Source organism: Phragmites australis, chromosome 9 (assembly GCF_958298935.1).
Source record: "Phragmites australis chromosome 9, lpPhrAust1.1, whole genome shotgun sequence".
Lineage (NCBI taxonomy): Eukaryota > Viridiplantae > Streptophyta > Magnoliopsida > Poales > Poaceae > Phragmites > Phragmites australis.
The window spans coordinates 3,622,564-3,641,162 of record NC_084929.1 but is presented as its reverse complement, the minus strand read 5'-3'; the positions used below and the strand labels follow the sequence as shown (position 1 = coordinate 3,641,162).

At 43.4% G+C, this 18,599-nt stretch overlaps 2 protein-coding genes and 1 non-coding gene across 3 annotated transcripts; 2 read left to right on the top strand and 1 right to left on the bottom strand.

Annotated features, from left to right (window-relative positions):
- Window positions 1-4,923: 4,923 nt before the first annotated feature.
- LOC133928424 (general transcription and DNA repair factor IIH helicase subunit XPD) lies at window positions 4,924-10,667 on the top strand. Its single transcript, XM_062374751.1, has 11 exons — window positions 4,924-5,879; window positions 6,081-6,163; window positions 6,259-6,662; window positions 6,751-6,944; window positions 7,199-7,379; window positions 8,014-8,138; window positions 8,988-9,077; window positions 9,173-9,251; window positions 9,365-9,441; window positions 9,923-10,031; window positions 10,408-10,667. Exons 1-11 carry the CDS (start codon window positions 5,056-5,058, stop codon window positions 10,516-10,518), a joined length of 2,277 nt encoding a protein of 758 aa, XP_062230735.1. The 5' UTR covers window positions 4,924-5,055; the 3' UTR covers window positions 10,519-10,667.
- A 1,656-nt stretch (window positions 10,668-12,323) lies between these two features.
- On the top strand, window positions 12,324-12,397 carry TRNAN-GUU (transfer RNA asparagine (anticodon GUU)). Its single transcript has one exon. It is a non-coding gene; the product is annotated as a tRNA-Asn (tRNA).
- A 519-nt stretch (window positions 12,398-12,916) lies between these two features.
- Window positions 12,917-14,372, bottom strand: LOC133929629 (serine/threonine-protein phosphatase BSL1 homolog). Its single transcript, XM_062376424.1, has 4 exons — window positions 14,340-14,372; window positions 14,005-14,140; window positions 13,790-13,926; window positions 12,917-13,525 (listed from the first exon to the last, which is right to left on the bottom strand). Exons 1-4 carry the CDS (start codon window positions 14,370-14,372, stop codon window positions 13,442-13,444), a joined length of 390 nt encoding a protein of 129 aa, XP_062232408.1. The 3' UTR covers window positions 12,917-13,441.
- Between the last annotated feature and the right edge of the window lie 4,227 nt (window positions 14,373-18,599).

Here is an 18,599-nt window from a genome sequence, read left to right as displayed (position 1 = left end):
CAGGGGATATGTGCCCCATCGATCCTTTAAATTTCGTGCACAGACAGCCGGTTTCGCAACTCACTCACCTCTGTCATTCGGTCATTCCTCCATGGACTCTCCCGTGTCAACCCCGGCCGACGCCTTCATCTTGCCACAAGAAGCCACCGGGGGCTCCAAGTCTGACGTCGCTGACGGCTCATCGGTGGCAGACAACGACGACGACGTGTCCTGCGGCGGCGGCGGCAATGGTGGCTATGTCATTACTAGCGCCAACGACGACGACAGTGACGAAGACGACTTGACCATGGAGAGGGTGACGTGACTGACATCGACAGCAAGATGGCTGTGCCCTGGTGGCGCCGAACGGTCGAGGATGCGGCGGACGATGACGGTGGTTGCGCGCCGGCGGTGGCGGTGACGGTGGCGGTGGAGGGCGGGGCAGTGGCCGGCGGCGGCCATGCAGCCGAGAGCAACAGGCTCTTCTGGGAGGCTTGCATTGCCCATGGCTACTAGCTAACTAGCTGCCGGCCTGCGGCCTGCCGCCATGCATGCAGACATTAATCGAGGCATCGTAGTTTAGGTTGCTGGAGCTCGTCCCATGTCATGGCGCGGCGGCGAGAACATCTGAAATCAGCTGGTCTGAAAATATTGGTCTGCAAATTGTATGTTCATGAGTTCACAAAGAATCCAATTAAACTACTATTGAAATCAGCTACATATATAATTCCTTTTTATGAGAATCTGCTGATGGCTATGCCTGTGAAGCGCGCTTGCGTCATATTAATTTTCATGTTCAGGTCGATTAATGTGTGTAACACAATACTACAGTTAACTGAGTAACTCCATGTATCATGTATGTAGCAGCTTGGAGAAATGTCTGCAATGTCGATCGTGACTCATGCATGTTTCGAGTAGAAATTCCACGTGTATAGGTTCACAAACTAACTTTCCACGCACATATATCTGGTATCAAATACACTCGTTTGGAGAAAACAAAATGATACCAAATGCCGATTTATTAAAGAAAAAAATAGTTGATCCAGTTTATAAAAGAATTGGACCCAAAATCTTAATAACTACACTGTTGATTAAGAACTAACCGGCGAAAGACCCAACAACAAGGGCGCCTGGAGAAAAAACAAAAATCAATCACCACTACACAACAAAACAACATAAGTGGAGTCCGCATCCGGATCATCGTTGATAAGCTCGTCGCAATTGCGACCAAGCATCTCCAACTTTTAGAACAGACCATAGCCACAGTCCCTAAGTCCTCACGCCCCCTATCCACGGTCACCACTGAAACCTATTGTGTGTTATTGTTGTCAAGCTCGTCGTATGACGCGACACAACAGCTCCGACGTCATCGAAGGCCACAGACCACCCCGCAAATAGAAGACGTAGCACCAAAAGAACTGAGATCCTGCCGATTACTTGCCCTTACAGAGACCCGGTGTGGTCGCAGCTATCATTGAGGAAGGTCCCTACAGCAACTATAGCTGGTGGTCACCAGGACGGTGTGTGGGGTCCTCCAAGGTGACGCCTCCAAGGAGGGCACGACGAACTAAACGCCACTGCCACCCATCTAAAAGACAGGGTTTTCACTCGAGAGATCCCACAACGGGGGGAGGGGGCAACTTCGACAACCCCTCCATTAAAGGGAGTGGCGCCTGAGGACGTCGTTGTCGTCAGCCCAGACCAAAATGTCAGGCTAGGGTTTGCCTGTGACACCCACCCCGCCACCCAGAGTCCTAACCATCGAGAGTGTGCGCCATCCCAAAGCCTCTACTCACCACGAGGCTCCCCGTGGGCCGAATCGGAGAACTAGAGAAATCTGGCAATGGGAGGAGCCAACATGGCACTTGGAGGCCCAGGGAACCGATAGCTACGGACGAGGTAGGATGATGCCATGCCAGCTGCACCACGAAGGCGCCAGCCACCACCACGCGTTGAAAAATAGCCGTTGCAAAGGACCACACCACCGACCTCCACTCACCGCATCACCGGCCTCCACGCACCACCGCCGGCCACCACACGAGCCGCACCACCACCGCACCACAACCAAGCAACTAAGCGGCACCTGGCCGGCTAGGCCGCAATGCGCAGATCTCAGCTACGGCGTGCGGAACCGTCCACCGATGTGTGGATCTGGCCGGGGTGTGGGGCCCCGGCCACCATAGCTGCCATGGCACCACAAGGCGCAGTTGCGTCAGCAACCACTGCCATCTCGGCACCACAGGCTAGCCACGCGTCAACAACCACCTCGACACCGCAGCGCAGCGCGTAGAACCAGCCGTCGTCGACTCCTCGTGTAAAACCACCAAACCGCCACCACCTGCGAAACAGGCCATCGACGCGTAGATCCAAGCTGCCAACGTAGTAGACATAGTGAACACGTGGGAACACACAGATCCGGGCACCCCGAGCGTAGATCCAAGTCGGGTGATAAGTTCCGGCCACCGCCGCCTGAACCAAGATGAGGAAAGGAGGAAGGAGAGGAGGGAAAAGAGGAGGTCACGATGGGGCCACTTGGCTCTGTCATAGGTCACCGTCACCACCGCCGACCAGCGGTGATGGTGACGGCCGCGCCAGGCTAGTTGTCAGGGTCGGAGGGCAATGAGGCTTCGTCGCCCATGTGCCGCCTAAGCGAGCAATGCGAGGGCCAAAGTCAGCCTTCCTCCAATACCAAATACACTCGTTTGGAGAGGAGAAAATGATATCAAGTAGACTCGTTTGGGGAAAAAAATATCAAATACAGATCTTTCAAACAGAAATCTTGAAGAGTGATGTTTCAAAATGATACATCGTCCCGGTTGTTTTTTAGGACCAATCTCTGCTGTAACAAATCAAGCAACCCAAACTGATCAGGACATTTGGCCTTGCTTATTTCTGTAGCACGAACTCAATGCACCTGAAGAGGGGATTTCAAATTCCATCTGGATGGTAGCGCAGACAAAATCAAGTTACCTGAAGCTCAGAGAAACACCAACGAAGGCAGTGTCATCTGAATTTTATTCAGCAAGAAATCAAATGATATGGAAACCGAAGCCCATATATTCTACTCGCACCGGTAGCATCAAGTACATCGTGAAATGATCGTTAATCAAAACATTGTAGTACAGTGAGATCATTTCATCTTATTGTACTACAATATATGGATGTCATGAAGTTCACGAGACATAACCATATAGCATTTTCCTTTCTAGATGGGAAAAAAAAAAGAGAGAGAACCAGACCCTATATCAGAGTATAATTGTATTCTATCCGGACTTTTGATGAAATCATTGTTTTTTTTAAACAAACGAACCGACAGAAGAGCTGCCACTGATATTAAAAAGTTAGGAAACCTGACGGGTTACAGAAGGGTTACAAAGGAAGAGAAGAAATCGTTGTTATGTCCATGTGCACATTACAAGTGACTAAATGATCTATAAGATGACCGTGTGCTCACTCCCTGCGGGGTGTCCTTCAAGCCAGGTCCTGTGGATGGGTATGAGCTCCAAGCCCTCCACAGTCTCAGGCTGTGAGTTCAAGCAGGTAGTAACAGTTAAGCATACGCTATGTGAAGTCATATGAACAAAGAAGGATTCCCGCGGAACTGGGAGAACTTACCTTCATATTCAGCAAAATATTTGTGCGGCAGCAATGCCACAGATCACCTGAGAATAGCAGGAACATTAAAGCTCGAGTAAATAATTAACATGGAAAAGTGCAGTGAGGACTGCAAGCATGCAGGAAAAGAGTAAAGGATTTCTTCATTCGATGCTCATTGCATCACAATGGTTTGTCCATGCATGGCAGTGGCAGTTTCTGCAGCTTCTCCGTTTTAGGCTGGTTATCAAACAGGTAACTGAAGAAAACATCCAACTGTGATGGCAATTTATGCAAAAAGCTCTGAATATAATGGTGAAAATCGTAACGTCAATGCTTATCAACACCAAAGGGAACAAAGAAAGAAAAACAAACACATTAGTGAGTAAAGAGGTACATAATTTACCTTTGGAATATATTGTAAAACCAGTTTGAAATAATTTTATTTGCAAAAAAAACGGAAACCGAGGACCATGTCACATGTTTCAAAACCTTTTCAAATGCTATCTTTTTGTCTTCCAATTTTCAAAGTAATTTACAAAGGATGTCACGGAAGGATTCAAAGACATTATTACCCTTATGTCCAAGTGTCCGCTTAGGTGGCACAACATCTAATTTCCAAATCTTATTTCAAAGCAAGTGACATTGGCCAAGGCTAGACAAAGGTGAGCTTTTCCTTCTCGCTTGCTCTTTCTTTCCTTCTTGCTTGTTCATGGTAGGAGCAAGTAGAAAACAGAGGATCAAGGGAGAGTTTACATTCATCAACCTTGATCATCAAGCATCATCATATTATTTCATCTCACTTTCTTAAGAAAGGTAATCCGAAGAACAAATAATGGATAACTAAGATCTTGCTTGTTTTTGCTTTAGATTATCACAATCTGGATTATGCGGAGAAGTTCATTCCTATCAGATGGTGAATTATGGGATTTTGTAGTACAATTTAACTTGTGGATTATGAGAATCAATTTTTATATTAGGACTGTTTGTTTTTTCTTTTGCTTTTAGAGTTATAATCCATAATCAGAATAAAAAACAAACATGATCTAAAATTCTAATTGCTTGTACCACCCTAAATCTTGCCCACAACTGGCACAGACGTTTTTTTTTGCGATAATCACACAAAAACATCCTAAGTATAAATTCAAATTTTAAGTTTAGTTTGAAAACCACAAACATTTAAAAAAATAAAATAAAAACCACACAAACAATTATAAAGCCGGATGAAAACACACAGGCAATTATAAAACTGGATTTTGTTATACCACTTGTAGCCGGCCCGGCCCGGCCCAATCCTATACCTTGCTCCGGCCTACTTATCACGAGCCCACCATCTCCTCGCACCCGGCCCACGGCATTCCACCGAACACCTCCCGTGCTCTGCTCCCCGCGGCGGCGCGGGCACCAGCACCGGCGACTCCTCAAGTCCTCCCCACCCAACCCCGGTGAGCGACGCGCGCGCCCCCTCCTCGACCCGCCACGATGCGGTTCGACCTGGATGGCCTGCCGGTGCACTTCCCGTACGCGGCGATCTACCCGGAGCAACATGCGTACATGGGGGAGCTCAAGCGCGCCCTGGACGCCCGCGGCCACGCGCTGCTCGAGATGCCCACCGGCACCGGCAAGACGGCGGCGCTGATCTCCCTCATCACCTCCTACTCCCTCGCCCACCCCAACCGCCCGCTCCGCCTCCTCTACTGCACCCGCACCGTGCACGAGATGGAGAAGACGCTCGCCGAGCTCCGCCTCCTCTTCGCCCATCTCCCGCCCACCGCCTCCCGCTCCCTCCTCGCGCTCGGCCTCTCCTCCCGCAAGAACCTCTGCGTCCACCCGCAGGCGTCCGCCGCCGCCGCCCGCGACTCCGTCGACACCGCGTGCCGACGCCTCACGGCCTCCTGGGTCCGCGAGAAGGCCGCATCGGACCCGGAGTCCACCCCGCTGTGTGATTTCTACGAGGCGTTCGACCGCGCGGCCGCCGCCGGCGAGCTCGCCTCCTTGATGCCGCCCGGGGTGTACACCCTCGCCGACCTCCGCGCGCTCGGGCGGGAGCGGCAGGTCTGCCCCTACTTCCTCGCCAGGCAGATGGTCAAGTACGCCAACGTGGTGGTGTACAGCTACCAGTACCTGCTCGACCCCAAGGTGGCCAGCATCGTGTCAAGGGAGATGCAGAAAGAGTGTGTCGTTGTGTTTGATGAGGCGCACAACATCGACAACGTCTGCATCGAGGCGCTGAGCGTCAGCATCCGCAAGCAGACCCTGGAAGGCGCTGAGCGGAACCTGCGGCGCATCTCGCAGGAGATTGATAGGTACTACTGTCCATCGGAGTATCTTGCAGCTACTAGTAGTTACCAAACAAATAGTTTCTGTTTTATTATGTGCTCTTGCCAAAGAAAAATGGAAGAATAAAACTTGATCTTTTCCGTGTTGTAGATGATTTTCCTTAAAAGAATACAGCTTTGTGACGGATAGCTGAAGCTTGCTTGCTAACTGCTTTATTTGGTAGGAAGGTTCAAGGCCACCGATGCCAATAGGCTTCGTGCTGAATACAATAGATTGGTTGATGGCCTGGCACAGAGAGGAAATCTACCAAGTGAGTATTTCTTTTTTATCACTGTTCCTACACTTTGCACTGTCAGTTGTGGCCTTCCGTAGACAATTCACAGTAATGTGCTTCTTCTGATGAAGTATCGGATGCTTGGCTTGCCAATCCGGCCTTGCCTGATGACATTCTGAAGGAAGCTGTTCCTGGCAACATAAGGAGGGCTGAGCATTTTCTTGCTGTCTTGCGGAGGCTTGTGAGATTTCTTGATGGACGTCTAGAAACAGAAAATGTTGAGAACGAAATGCCTGTTTCCTTCGTTGCTTCAGTCCATTCCCAGGCTGGTATCGACCAGAAAATGCTGAGGTTCTGTTATGACCGGCTACACTCTCTAATGATGACATTAGAGATAACCGATACAGATGAGTTCATGCACATACAAACCATTTGTGACTTTGCCACACTGATTGGAACTTACACACGGGGCTTTTCTATTATAATAGAGCCATATGATGATAGAATGCCTGATATTCGTGATCCTGTGATTCAGGTGCTCAGCCTACTCTTTATGATATGATGCAATTTTAATTAAATTGTTTCATTAATGTGCTAAAGTAATGAGTTTGTATGTGTTGCAGCTCAGTTGTCATGATGCATCACTTGCAATAAGACCTGTTTTTGATCGTATTGAAACAGTTGTAATCACTTCTGGAACTCTCAGCCCAATTGATCTTTATCCTCGTCTTTTGAATTTTAATCCTGTCATAAGCAGGAGTTTCACAATGTCCTTAACAAGGGATTGTATTTGCCCCATGGTCTTGACACGAGGAAGGTACAAACTGGATCCATTTGAACTTCATATTTTGAATTTTATGTAGCATATCTAAGTGTATTGCTAGCATGACCAAGCTATTCTTAGGTTTGAAAATTCTAAAACTGTATTACACATGTGGGATACCTTTTATTCCAAAGAGAATCACATGACACTTAAGTTTATAGAGAAGGTTTATTTGTTTCCAAGATTTCCGTGTTACCGGTAATATTACAAACGTCGGTGCATAACTTTAATCATTCCATCATTTTCAGTGATCAGCTACCCGTGAGTACAAAGTTCGATATGCGTAGTGATCCTGGTGTTGTGAGGAATTATGGCCGCCTCTTGGTGGAAATGGCTTCTGCTGTTCCAGATGGCATAGTTTGCTTTTTTGTCAGTTATTCTTATATGGATGGCATTATCAACAGCTGGAACGAAATGGGAATTTTACAGGTTATTTCCTCACCTGTACATTATTCTGGCATGGAGTAGCGTAGAGTTCAGACCAAACATAGATTATGGCAATGAAGCTAGTTATGTCATCGTAGGCAATTCAGATTGTATAACTAGGCAGCACCTCTAGAACACCATCAGTTATAGTAAGATATGAAATGGTATCTGAGAATTAAAGCATCTAATCCCATATTTTCGTTACATGATATTCAGAGTTTTCCAATTTCCATGCAACTATGTATCGCTAAGTTGAGTTCTGTGCTGACCTGGGTTTATGACTTAAGAGTGTCAACTAGTAGTATTGAACTGAAGCAGACACCATCCATTTATTTACTACGTCGGCAACATGCATTGAACTGGATAGGTTGTAAGTTTTACCTTTTAGTGCTAGATAGATACTATGAAGTGTTTGGACAAAGAATTACATCTACCCTATATGCAATTTGTTATTATCAAAGATATCTTTGTATTTCAATGGCATCCCAAATCCCAGTAATTTTTTTACTATCAAATTTGTCTTAAAGGATACTGCTCTTCTTCCTCTAGTCTGATTTTGCAATTTTCTATTATTGCCAAGGTAAGATATATATGCATTAGTCCCCAAGAACGAATACCTGATGTTGTTATTTTGCAGGACATCATGCAGCATAAGTTAGTATTCATTGAAACACCAGATGTTGTCGAGACAACTTTGGCTCTTGATAACTACAGAAAGGCATGCGATTGTGGAAGAGGTGCTGTTTTCTTCTCTGTTGCCAGGTTGGTCCACCTAAACTTGTGTTTTGACATATATCCAAGGTGAAGTGTTGTTGTTGTTGGCCAGTATTTCTTTTTTTGTTACAAGTATATCCGATCAAGCAAACCATGATATCTGATTAAACAGCCACCAAACTTTGTGTTGATGTGTAAATAGATGGGACATCTTGTAGTGCTGCACTGCAAGACAGATTCTTTGAAGTGTACAATATGCATGCAAAAGAATGTTTTTCTTTATCTAGAAAGCTCAAATAGAATAAGCTGCAGTAGTGTAAAATTCAATTCGTAATTTGCAATTGTCCAGATGATCAATAATCTATAATAAGCATTGTTGTTGGCACTATGAGCTACTGTATTGTGTATTGTCTTGCATATGCTGAAAAATTGTATGCTCTAGAATTTTATTTTATTTTTTGAGGAAAGCAGTAGGGTCCCAACTTGTAATAGTTACATTAATTTAAATGTGACAAATATGCTAAAGAGAGACCCCAAGACTCCAAGAACAAGGCTGCTAACCTTTACGATAATCAACTTAAAAACAAAAGTATACAGCATAACAATAGAGCGTAGGAAAACTAACAAAGATATCATTCAAATGTGAAATCACAGAGCAAGCTCGACATCAAGCTCCCTTGAATTAAAAATGTTTTGAGAAGTAGCGCAGCCAAACAGCAATAGCATCTCACATCATCTTAGAGGCTCTTTCCTTCAGAGGATCAATAATGAGTAGCATGTTATAGATTGCCCTTTCTATTTAAATATCCATGCTAAATAATTAGTATTGTTACTACTACAAAAATAAAAAGAAATTGTTGTCAGCACCGTTCAGTGCTTACACTTTTCTCAATGCAGGGGCAAAGTTGCTGAAGGTATTGATTTTGACAGACACTATGGCAGACTTGTTATCATGTTTGGTGTTCCTTTCCAGTACACACTCAGCAGGTGAGTTTCATTCTTATTTAAACGCAATCTTATGTATCCCAGGTACATCATTATTTCATGATAATGGCCTTCATTTGTCTGCATACTATTTGCAGGATATTGCTTGCTAGGTTGGAGTACCTAAGAGAAACTTTTCAGATAAAGGAGGGTGACTTCCTGACGTTTGATGCTTTGGTACGAACACTACTTCTGTCAGGAGAAATAAGGCGCCTTTTGATTGGTACCTTTTGTGTTCTGCAAACATTTCTAACAATTTTTCCTGACATTTGGGATCCTGTGGATGTCAGAGGCAAGCGGCCCAGTGTGTTGGCCGTGTGATTCGCTCTAAAGCAGATTATGGAATGATGATATTTGCTGACAAGAGGTACTCAATTACTGCCTTGACTTATTTAATTCCCACATTATAGGTTGACATATGTTGACAAACAAGCTCCAATTTGGTGCTGTCTAGATTACTCGCCGAATTTTCGATCCGCATATTGCTGGAAATGAGCTCCCAGTTCCTTGTATTTTAGCATGTGGTGGTCAAGTAGCAGCAAATTGCGTTGGTCTAAACTGCTTCCATGAAACATTGATAAAAAAGATTCGAAAAATCCTTGGATGTTATATCCCGACATGTTTTAGGACTTACGAACCATAAACATATCTTTTAGGTTTGTCTTAATTATTTTGGACATGAGATCATCTAGATTTACCATTCCAGCTCACCTAAACTGTAATTGTACTAATTTGAAGCATAATAACACTTGCTTTGCCTATTTCCCTGCCTTATTAGTCACCAAGCTATCATATTATTCTATGGAAAAGAAAACCATGCTAAATGTCTTGCCATTTCTCACTTGCAGATACAGTCGGCATGATAAACGGTCTAAATTGCCTGGGTGGATACTGTCACACTTGCATGATGCACACCTAAATCTGAGCACCGATATGGCTCTGCATATAGCTCGCGAGGTATGCTTTGCAACTTTGTTTTCCTTGACTGATTCTTTGGGGCTTGCATTGCTTTGGCTATTGTGATCTGCGAGTGTTTATAGAACAAATTAGCCGGTGAAGCAATATGTTGCAAATGCTATTACCTTCCAGAAACCAGACTACACGTGCGCAACTTCCATGACTCCTTTTCCCCCATATATACGAAATTTTTCTAAGACAGCTTCCATGATTCTCCCACGCTTGTATGCAGCCTCCGGTGTTGATACAGTCATGCATCAACTTTGTTAGCATTTTGGTCACCTTTGTATAGTTTTATTCACCGGTGTTGATGAAACCTGTTCTGTTGCTTGTCACATTTCGTTTTATTGGTGTTCTAACACTGGTTGCGCAATAGTTTCTCCGGAGGATGGCACAGCCATACGACAAGACGGGGAGCGGCGGCAAGAAGACGCTCTTAACCGAGGAGGATCTACAGAATATGGCGCAGGACGCCATGGAGATGTGATGTGAAACCATGTACGAGACTTGAGAGGGTTTTATGTGTAACTCACTTGCAGCCGCCGTGTACAAATTTTTTTGGCTAGACGTGTGATGAAGCATCAATTCAAACTTCACGGCGCATGCTGTTTACTAATGCTAAATTACTCGAGTTCACACGGATTTGGTTCATTCAAACATGACCTAGCGAAAATCTTGGATCATGTTTCGAATGGGAAAAAAATTCCACGGTATATAGTCAAGTGAAAAAAATCGACGGAATTTGATTTGAAGGGACTTTTAGCTGGGTTTGTTGGAGTTTCGGCTTTGTACTGTCTTCGAATTCAAAATTTGAACTGGATATGCCAGCACTGCACGTCTGCGCCTCAAGCTCAGGGGACTCATTTAGCTAGACCTGGTTTACCGTGCTGTGTTGTTTTTTACAACCTTCTTGTAACAGAGGGTTAGCATCTCGATATAAATCTTATTGCCTCTTAATATGATATAGATTAAGAGTATACTTTCGATCTTTATATAACTAAGATGTACACAACATAACAAAACAAAATAAAAGATGGTTAGCATCTATTCACGAAGGTTCGCCAGTTCTAGGATTTCTCATATGATATCGCTCCTGCTGTTTTCCTTTTGTTGTATCTTGTACGGTATCAGAGGGTGCCCATCGGATTCAACTTGTTTTCCCCTTTGTGCATAATATAATGCCTTTCGACTTATTTAAATGAATTAGCAGTGCTTCTACTATACCTCCCTTTCTCCAACAAAGAACCAAAAAAGGAACTCCACTCTCGACATGACGACCTTGGTGCTTGTTGTGCCTTTCCATGTCTATGTTACTATGTAGGTTTCAATCTCAACTGTCTCATGTTATTCATACATATATCCGCTATGTTTCGATACACGATTTGCTACTTTTTGTTTCAGTGTTTCAGGAGGAGCCATATGTTATCTAGTGGTGTATGAATATATTTTTATCTAAGTTTTCATATTCTGTGGAGACTGAAATATAGTAGACATGTTACCTAGAGCGAACATATGTGAATCAACTGAGCTAAACTCTGTTGCAGAGGTGAATCCAAAGGGGTAACTTCCCCATGACGCATACTTGTATTAAGGGCACTATGACGGAAGGGCGTAACAAAATCGCGAGATATTCTCCAATGTCATTAAGTATTTGTTTCTTACTTAGTACAGTAATTCAACCTTATTATTGAGAGGCAAGAGCAGAGAACCTTATTAAGTATACTTTTAATGCCCAGAAACGCAAGCATGAAGCGTCTTTGATCGGGAATGCAAATGGGTAGGTTTAGGTCATTATTTAGTTCATTCGGTGAATAGCTAGTTTATTTTTTTAGTTTTGAGTCGATTCAATAATTAAAAAATATAAAACTCGTACCATTTCTTTGATAGTTCGCAAACGGACTTGTATCCCAGCGATAAGACTCAGTGAAACCTTACCTGTTACTGTGGGTTCGAATCCTGACATTTACATACGGCAGCACTGCCCCTTCGTGATGCGTCTTTGTTTCTAGTAGACATCGTTCACCTCCTGAACACCCCTAATCCTCTAAAACTAGAGATGTAGGGCTCGTTTGTGAAAAAAAATATATCTTCGATAGTTCCTCTGCTCTCAAGCTTCTTTTTTATTTCTCCACCCCAATTCGTCCCTTCCCAGTGTAAGCCTGCCATCCTCAATCGCCTCTCACCCTTCTCATCATCCGCGACGGAACACGACAACGTCGATCCGCCTGTTCGCATTGTGTTGTGAGGTGTGTAATTTTAAACTTAATACATTATTCATTATTTTTTTCAAAAGCTGGAATAGCTCAGTTGGCTAGAGCGTGTGGCTGTTAACCACAAGGTCGGAGGTTCGAGCCCTCCTTCTAGCGATTTCACTTTTGTTGCAGGCTTTTTTTTTACATTTTTAAATGTTTCTTGCACATGCTTTGGGCTCTCTGCAGTTCTCGTTTTTGGAATATTATCACAAGCACCGTCCACGTTCGAAATCGCTGGTGCGCCCAATTTATTTTTAGTCAAGTTAATAAATACAACAAACTATAATAATTTTTTCTTTAATAATACTAAGAAATCGCATATGCACCACCCCTACTCAAACCACACACACCCAACTTTTTTTACAAGATATAATTATTTTTTTCTTTAATATTACAAAGAAGTCGCACACGCACCACCATTACTCAAGCCGTAAAGCACTTTTTGTGTGCATAAAACTGATTTTTTTTCCCCATACATTTGACTCATGTTACCATAACGAGATGCCTTTCTCACGATCATTTGGGTCACTCATTTCAGCACAACTTAATTTATTGCGGGGACACCTATAAATTCAATAGTTTTAGATCACAGTTCACTTCCAAACATTCACGCTCCACAAAGAGCAAATGAAAAGCCTCAAATCCCTCCTGCGGGCAATCTAAACTCAGAATTCGGTAACTTGTATAGCTATTCTGTTTAGGTATACAAACATTTTCAAGGCTTCTTATTCTGGAGAAACAACAATATAACCATGTACACTACAGTTCATTCGCAAAAAAAAAAAAAAAGTACACTGCAGTTACAGGTGAGCTATGATGGCAAATTACACCAGACTTGATTGTGGTCCATTGGTATTGCATTCTTCCCTCCAAACAACGGAGCAGAGAGTCCGAATTGGATTGGAAGCATATGATGGCGCTCGCGGTCTGAAATGCTATTATGTCGCTTCCCAATGAGGAGCCGAAGTCACAGCACCACATTACCTACAGTTAACACCATGCATGGCTATGGACTACCAGGGGACTCTTCACAAATGTATCCATGATGTCCTGTTGGTTTATTGTTCTTCTGAGGTATAACATATGTACCTTGAAACTGGCAAGAAATTTCTGATTACAAACAACAGATCCAGAAGCTTGAGGTGGTTCTGTCATGTATCATATGTAAGCAAGAGAATTCCTATCACCGGCAGCTTGTGGCCGCCCTCTAGTTGGAGTAGGTGGCCGTTGAATGTTAATCTCCTACAAATAAACAGAGTTCCAAGTCCATTGTAAGTTAACCTATTATTAATCCCACAACATAAGACACGAATAGCTCTTGACAATTTGTAGTGTCAGAATAAGGATGGAGGGTTTTTTTGCAAGACAGAAGACATTTTTTATTTCATATGCAATCAATAGTTTCCATCAATTGAGAGCCTAGTGTTGTTCTTACTTGCAATCAAGTCCATCCCGACTTTTCTTTACCAAAAAAAAAGGTAAAGGGGGAAAAGGATTAATTCTGACCTGCATCCATGTGGCATCCCCACGCTCAGGGGAGGACTCGGGCGAATTAATAGGTGGCGGAAGTGGATGAATTAACTTTGGCACGATAACTAAACCCCTGCCAACCACAAGTATGGCCCCAGCATTGTTTGCAGTACCTGGTGCAGGAAAGATCTCAGGAAAAAAAGCTCTGTGACATAAAATTAAAACTGAGGAAGAGGGTGCAAGATACATACCACAATAATTAGTTGCTGAAAATAAAGTGATCAATTGTCCATGAGCAAACCGCTCAAACCCATCCATAACACACTCATGCGCTCTTATGATCAATTGCAATTTGTTTCGTTTACAGAATTCTGTTACTCGATCAGGCTGCAATTTTAAAAGGAAACAAGTTTATGCAACAGAGCAAGCAGTAAGATCAAGACAAGATTGATTGTTTAAAAAGGAGAGGCAGTTGTAAAAAAAGGAAAAAAGAATACAATATTTAATCTGGAAGGTCAGCACTTGATAAACTAAAAAAAGCAAGTATCAAGAATTCTACAGCAACAAAATCAAAATACAGTCATACCCCAAATGTCACTAAGCCAGGAGCTATACACATGGAAAGCAAGCAAAGCTTGAGAAGATGGATGAAGACGGCGTGCTGACAGAGTCAAGTGGGAGGAGATCGCAAGACAGAGTACATGTGTCATCATCAGGAAGGTTGCTTGCAAAGCAAGAAATCTACGTTACTTGGGGAGCAAGAAATTTAGGAAACTTCGGATGCAAGGAAGCTTCCAATGCCTATAAATATGGGGGGAGGGTTGTGAGAGCCTCTTTGAGCCAGCCATTTGAGAGTTGAGATCTAGGGTTTTAGAAGAGAAAGAGAAGAGTGCTTAGCCTATGTCTTAGATGAGAGATTTGTATGCAAAGCCACTTTGTAATCCGTCAAAAATAGGGCATTCATATGCAAGTAATGGATATTGTGTTTCCTCTTACGCTTATGTTCATCTCCTTCTAGTTTCCCTCTCTTGGCTTCCTTACATATTCGCAAGTTTTTTAGTTTCGTTGTGATTTTCATTTTTTTTGGAGAGCTGAATTTTTCCATCAAGTTGAAGTTACTCTTCTTGTTGTTAGAGGGATAAGAATCATCTATAAGTTGGTCTTGAACCATCCCTTACCTCTAAATCCATCAACTTGGAGAGTTTCTTTGCCCGGTACCTAGTTCTTTAGATTTGAGTGCTCCCTCATCGAGTTGCAAGTTTTTGTAAGCTATGACATTTGGAATGGATTTCTATGGAACCTAGAGTTCAGATCCATCCATGGTAGCTATGTTCTTTTTGAAGATGTTTAGTGTGATTCGTTCTTATTTCTCTCAGTTTATTGCTTCCGCTTTTTAGATTTGAGGCTCGTTGGGTGAAAGGTTAGGATAAGCCATCCAAGAATTTGGTGAGGATCTTATTCACCCTTTCTAGTCGTCTTCCTTGGTCCTACAATTGGTATTAGAGCTGAGTTTGGTCACTAGTTGACCTTAACCGGTTTTGTGATCCGTAGGAGACAATGGAGAGAAATGGAAAAAATACCATTCTTTGAGGGTCGTGATTATTCATATTAGAAGGTGTGCATGGAGGCTTATCTCTTAAGCCAAAGAAGTGTTATATGGGAAATTATTGATTCCAACTATGAAATTCCTATTGCTCGTACTTATCAGGTCCAGACTGATCAATATAAGGCCAACAACAAGGCTAGAAATATCTTATTCACCAGTCTGAGTCATAAGAAGTTTGATAGGGTTTAGCATCTTTGCACTGTTAGAGAGATTTGGTTCACTCTTAGTGTTTTTCATGAGGGCACAAACCAGATTAAGGCTAAGCGTAAGAGCACTTATAATCATGAGTATCAGATGTTTGTTCAGGGTCTCGAAGAGTCTTTAGATGCCATGTTTGAGAGGTTTGATGGGATTGTGAGCAATCTTAGATTCACTAGGGTTTTGCCTTATTCTGATCATAAGAGGGCAATCAAGCTTCTCTATGCTCTTGACTGTAGTATTTGGAAAGTGAAGATCTCGAGCATTGAGGAGTCATCTAGTTATGATACCCTAACTTGTGATGAGCTGTTTAGCAAGCTTAAGTCCATAGAGATAGCCAAAGTGGCTAGGATAAGTCTAGGAAACATGGCGTTAGTTTCAGGATCTGGTTGTGACAATCAGGCGGGAAGTGGTTTTTCTTGTGCTAACCCTTCACTTTGTGGTTTTGCTTTATTTTCTTTGGTCTCTACTACAAAAGAGCAGGTGGATGGACTTGATGATGAAGATCTAGCGTTGATTGTGAAGAAATTTACCCGCTTCTACAACAAACGACGAGACCAGAGGAGAGGTGGTCCTCGTTCTTGCTATGAGTGTGGTGACACCACCCATTTCAACACGAACTGTCCCATTTCAACACGAACTGTCCCAAGCACCTGAAGAACAAAAAGACCTTCTATAAGAACCACGACAAGATGGCCAATAAGGCGGCCAAGGCGGCTTCATGAGCCTTTGTGGTGGCGCTCAGTGACATCGACACTTTCTCAAGCGAGGATGAGATCTTGGAAGAGGAGGAGCAGCCTGTGAAGAACAAGAAGAACAAGGACTTTACCGGCCTATGCGTTATGGCAGGAGAGAATGATGACCTCGAGCCTAATTCACATGAGGTACAACCATCTAATGATCAGCTTTCTGTTGAGGTAGATCGTTTAACTGATGCGTTGGTTAGTCAAGATAGGTTGGTTCGAAGTGCGGCTAGAGAGGTTAAGGAACTCAAATATAAGCTAACGTGTTCCTTATCTGAGCATGAGTTGCTTAGGTCTAGGGCTAAGGATGAGGAAGAGGAGTGTGAAAGTTGTGTTGTAGTCATGAATGAGCTTGCTGAGCTTCAGACTTTACATGCTCAAGTTGTCAGTTGGTTTGAGACTGCTGAGAAGAAGCTTCTTGAGGAGGAGTCTAGCCCTACTCTTTTATGTGCTTGCAAAAATTGCCCTTTGCTTGCAAAGGATGTTGAAATGAAAGTGAAGTGCATTAAGGAGTGAGTCTAGATTGGAGAGTGTTGGGTGTTCTAAGAATGTGCAGCCAAACTATTCCACCTGCATTGTCTTTAAGGACAAACTCACCTGGGTAAGGCAGCAGGTTCAAAAGCTCATGGCTGAAAATGAGTACCTCTTTTCTCTTGTGGAGAAGTGCTCAGAAGGCAAGGGCAAGATGGATTTGATTTTGGCCAAGACCAAGATATGTGCAGATAAGGCAGAATTAGCTCTAGGTTTGAGTTTTGAGAGAGTGTTTTACAACAAGCTTGGCAAGACTGTATTCACCACATCCAGTACCCTTAAGACTAAAAAATCCAAGATCAATGTCACACAATTTGTGCCAGAAAAGAAAAATCTCATGCCACAACCAATGAAGAGAGAGCTTCCACAAACACAACCCAGGAGGGTTCCTCAGCTTGAGTGTAAAGCCCCTATGAGAGATTATAGAGTGATCAGTAGGCCAGTTCCTAAAAGACATTATTCTTGCACTTACTACCAGAGAGAGGGTCACCTAGTTAAGTTCTATTTTTCACCGTAGGAGAGATGAGCGACGTGAGTGGGAGTTGAGCACTCGGGACATGTACCATCATTCTTTAGGTGTACATGAGCCTTTTCCTCGTTCTCACTCACGGGTTTCCAACGTTTTCTAGTTTTCTTCTGGAGGTGGTGCCCGACACAGATCATACCATGATTCATATGGTTTTGGTCCACGTGTCAGAGGTTTTGAGTCACAGTGCTTTGGTAGTCCACATTTTCCTCATCGTGGTACCCGCCCTCAGCATGCTAGATTTGATTTATATATACCTATTTTTACTCTTTCTTCTCGAGTGACTCGGTGCTGGACTCCCAAGAAATTTCTTACTTTCCCTAGCACTGAGTACTCAAGCTCTTCTTACTTTGTGTAGGTAACAAGTGGAGGTCTAGAGAACAAGTGACTCATTGACTCCGGTTGTTCACATCATATGACCGGGGATCCATCATGGTTCTTCAGCCTCACCCCGACGAAGTGGCATGAGTACACCACATTTAGGGATGATCGAAAAGGAAGAGTAATGGTCAAAGGTACAGTAAAAGTAAGTGAGAGTTTTACTCTCAAAGATGTGGCTTTGGTGGAGCATCTGGGGTATAATTTGCTTTCTATATCTTAGTTGTTGGATGAGGACTTAGAAGTGTATTTCAAGCGTAATACTTCTCGAGTTCTTGATTTCTCAGGTGTTTTAGTTTGTCGAATTTCTCGAGTTGGAAGAGTTTTTAGAGCAGATTTTTCTGAGTTTTTTTGGTTCTTCTCGATATTTGATTGCACAACCTTCTTCTGAGCTCCGGATGTGGCATAGGAGGCGAGAGCACATGAGTTTCGATTTGCTCACTAGGTTGAGTGCCCTTAGCTTGATCTGAGGATTGCCCAAGCTCAAGTTTGAGAAGAATCTTGTTTGCTCTCCTTGTCGACATGACAAGATGGTTGCCGCCTCTCACCCACCAGTTAACCTGATGATGACTGAAAGACTGGGAGAACTTCTTCATATGGACACTGTTGGTACATCCCGAATCCGTTCGGTGGGTGAGAAGTGGTATGTGCTTGTCATTGTTGATGATTACTCTCGCTATTCTTGGGTGTTCTTTCTTGTAAGAAAGGATGATGTGTTTTCACACTTTTGAAGCTTAGCTTTGAGATTGTTCAAGGAACTCCCTAGTGTGTTAAGAGCAATCCGTAGTGATAACGTCACTGAGTTAAAAAAACTCTCTTTTTTGATGCTTTCTGTCTTGAACATGTCATTGAGCATCAATTTTC

Excerpts from the sequence above, each read along its gene's own strand:
- LOC133928424 (XM_062374751.1), top strand. The coding sequence starts at position 5,056 with ATGCGGTTCGACCTGGATGGCCTGCCGGTGCACTTCCCGTACGCGGCG. Across the intron at positions 7,380-8,013 it reads ACGAAATGGGAATTTTACAG|GACATCATGCAGCATAAGTT; the intron begins GTTATTTCCTCA and ends GTTATTTTGCAG. Across the intron at positions 9,078-9,172 it reads TTCCAGTACACACTCAGCAG|GATATTGCTTGCTAGGTTGG; the intron begins GTGAGTTTCATT and ends TACTATTTGCAG.
- LOC133929629 (XM_062376424.1), bottom strand. The coding sequence starts at position 14,372 with ATGTGTATAGCTCCTGGCTTAGTGACATTTGGG. Across the intron at positions 13,927-14,004 it reads TTCAGCAACTAATTATTGTG|GTACTGCAAACAATGCTGGG; the intron begins GTATGTATCTTG and ends TTCCTGCACCAG. Across the intron at positions 13,526-13,789 it reads GGGATGCCACATGGATGCAG|GAGATTAACATTCAACGGCC; the intron begins GTCAGAATTAAT and ends GTTTATTTGTAG.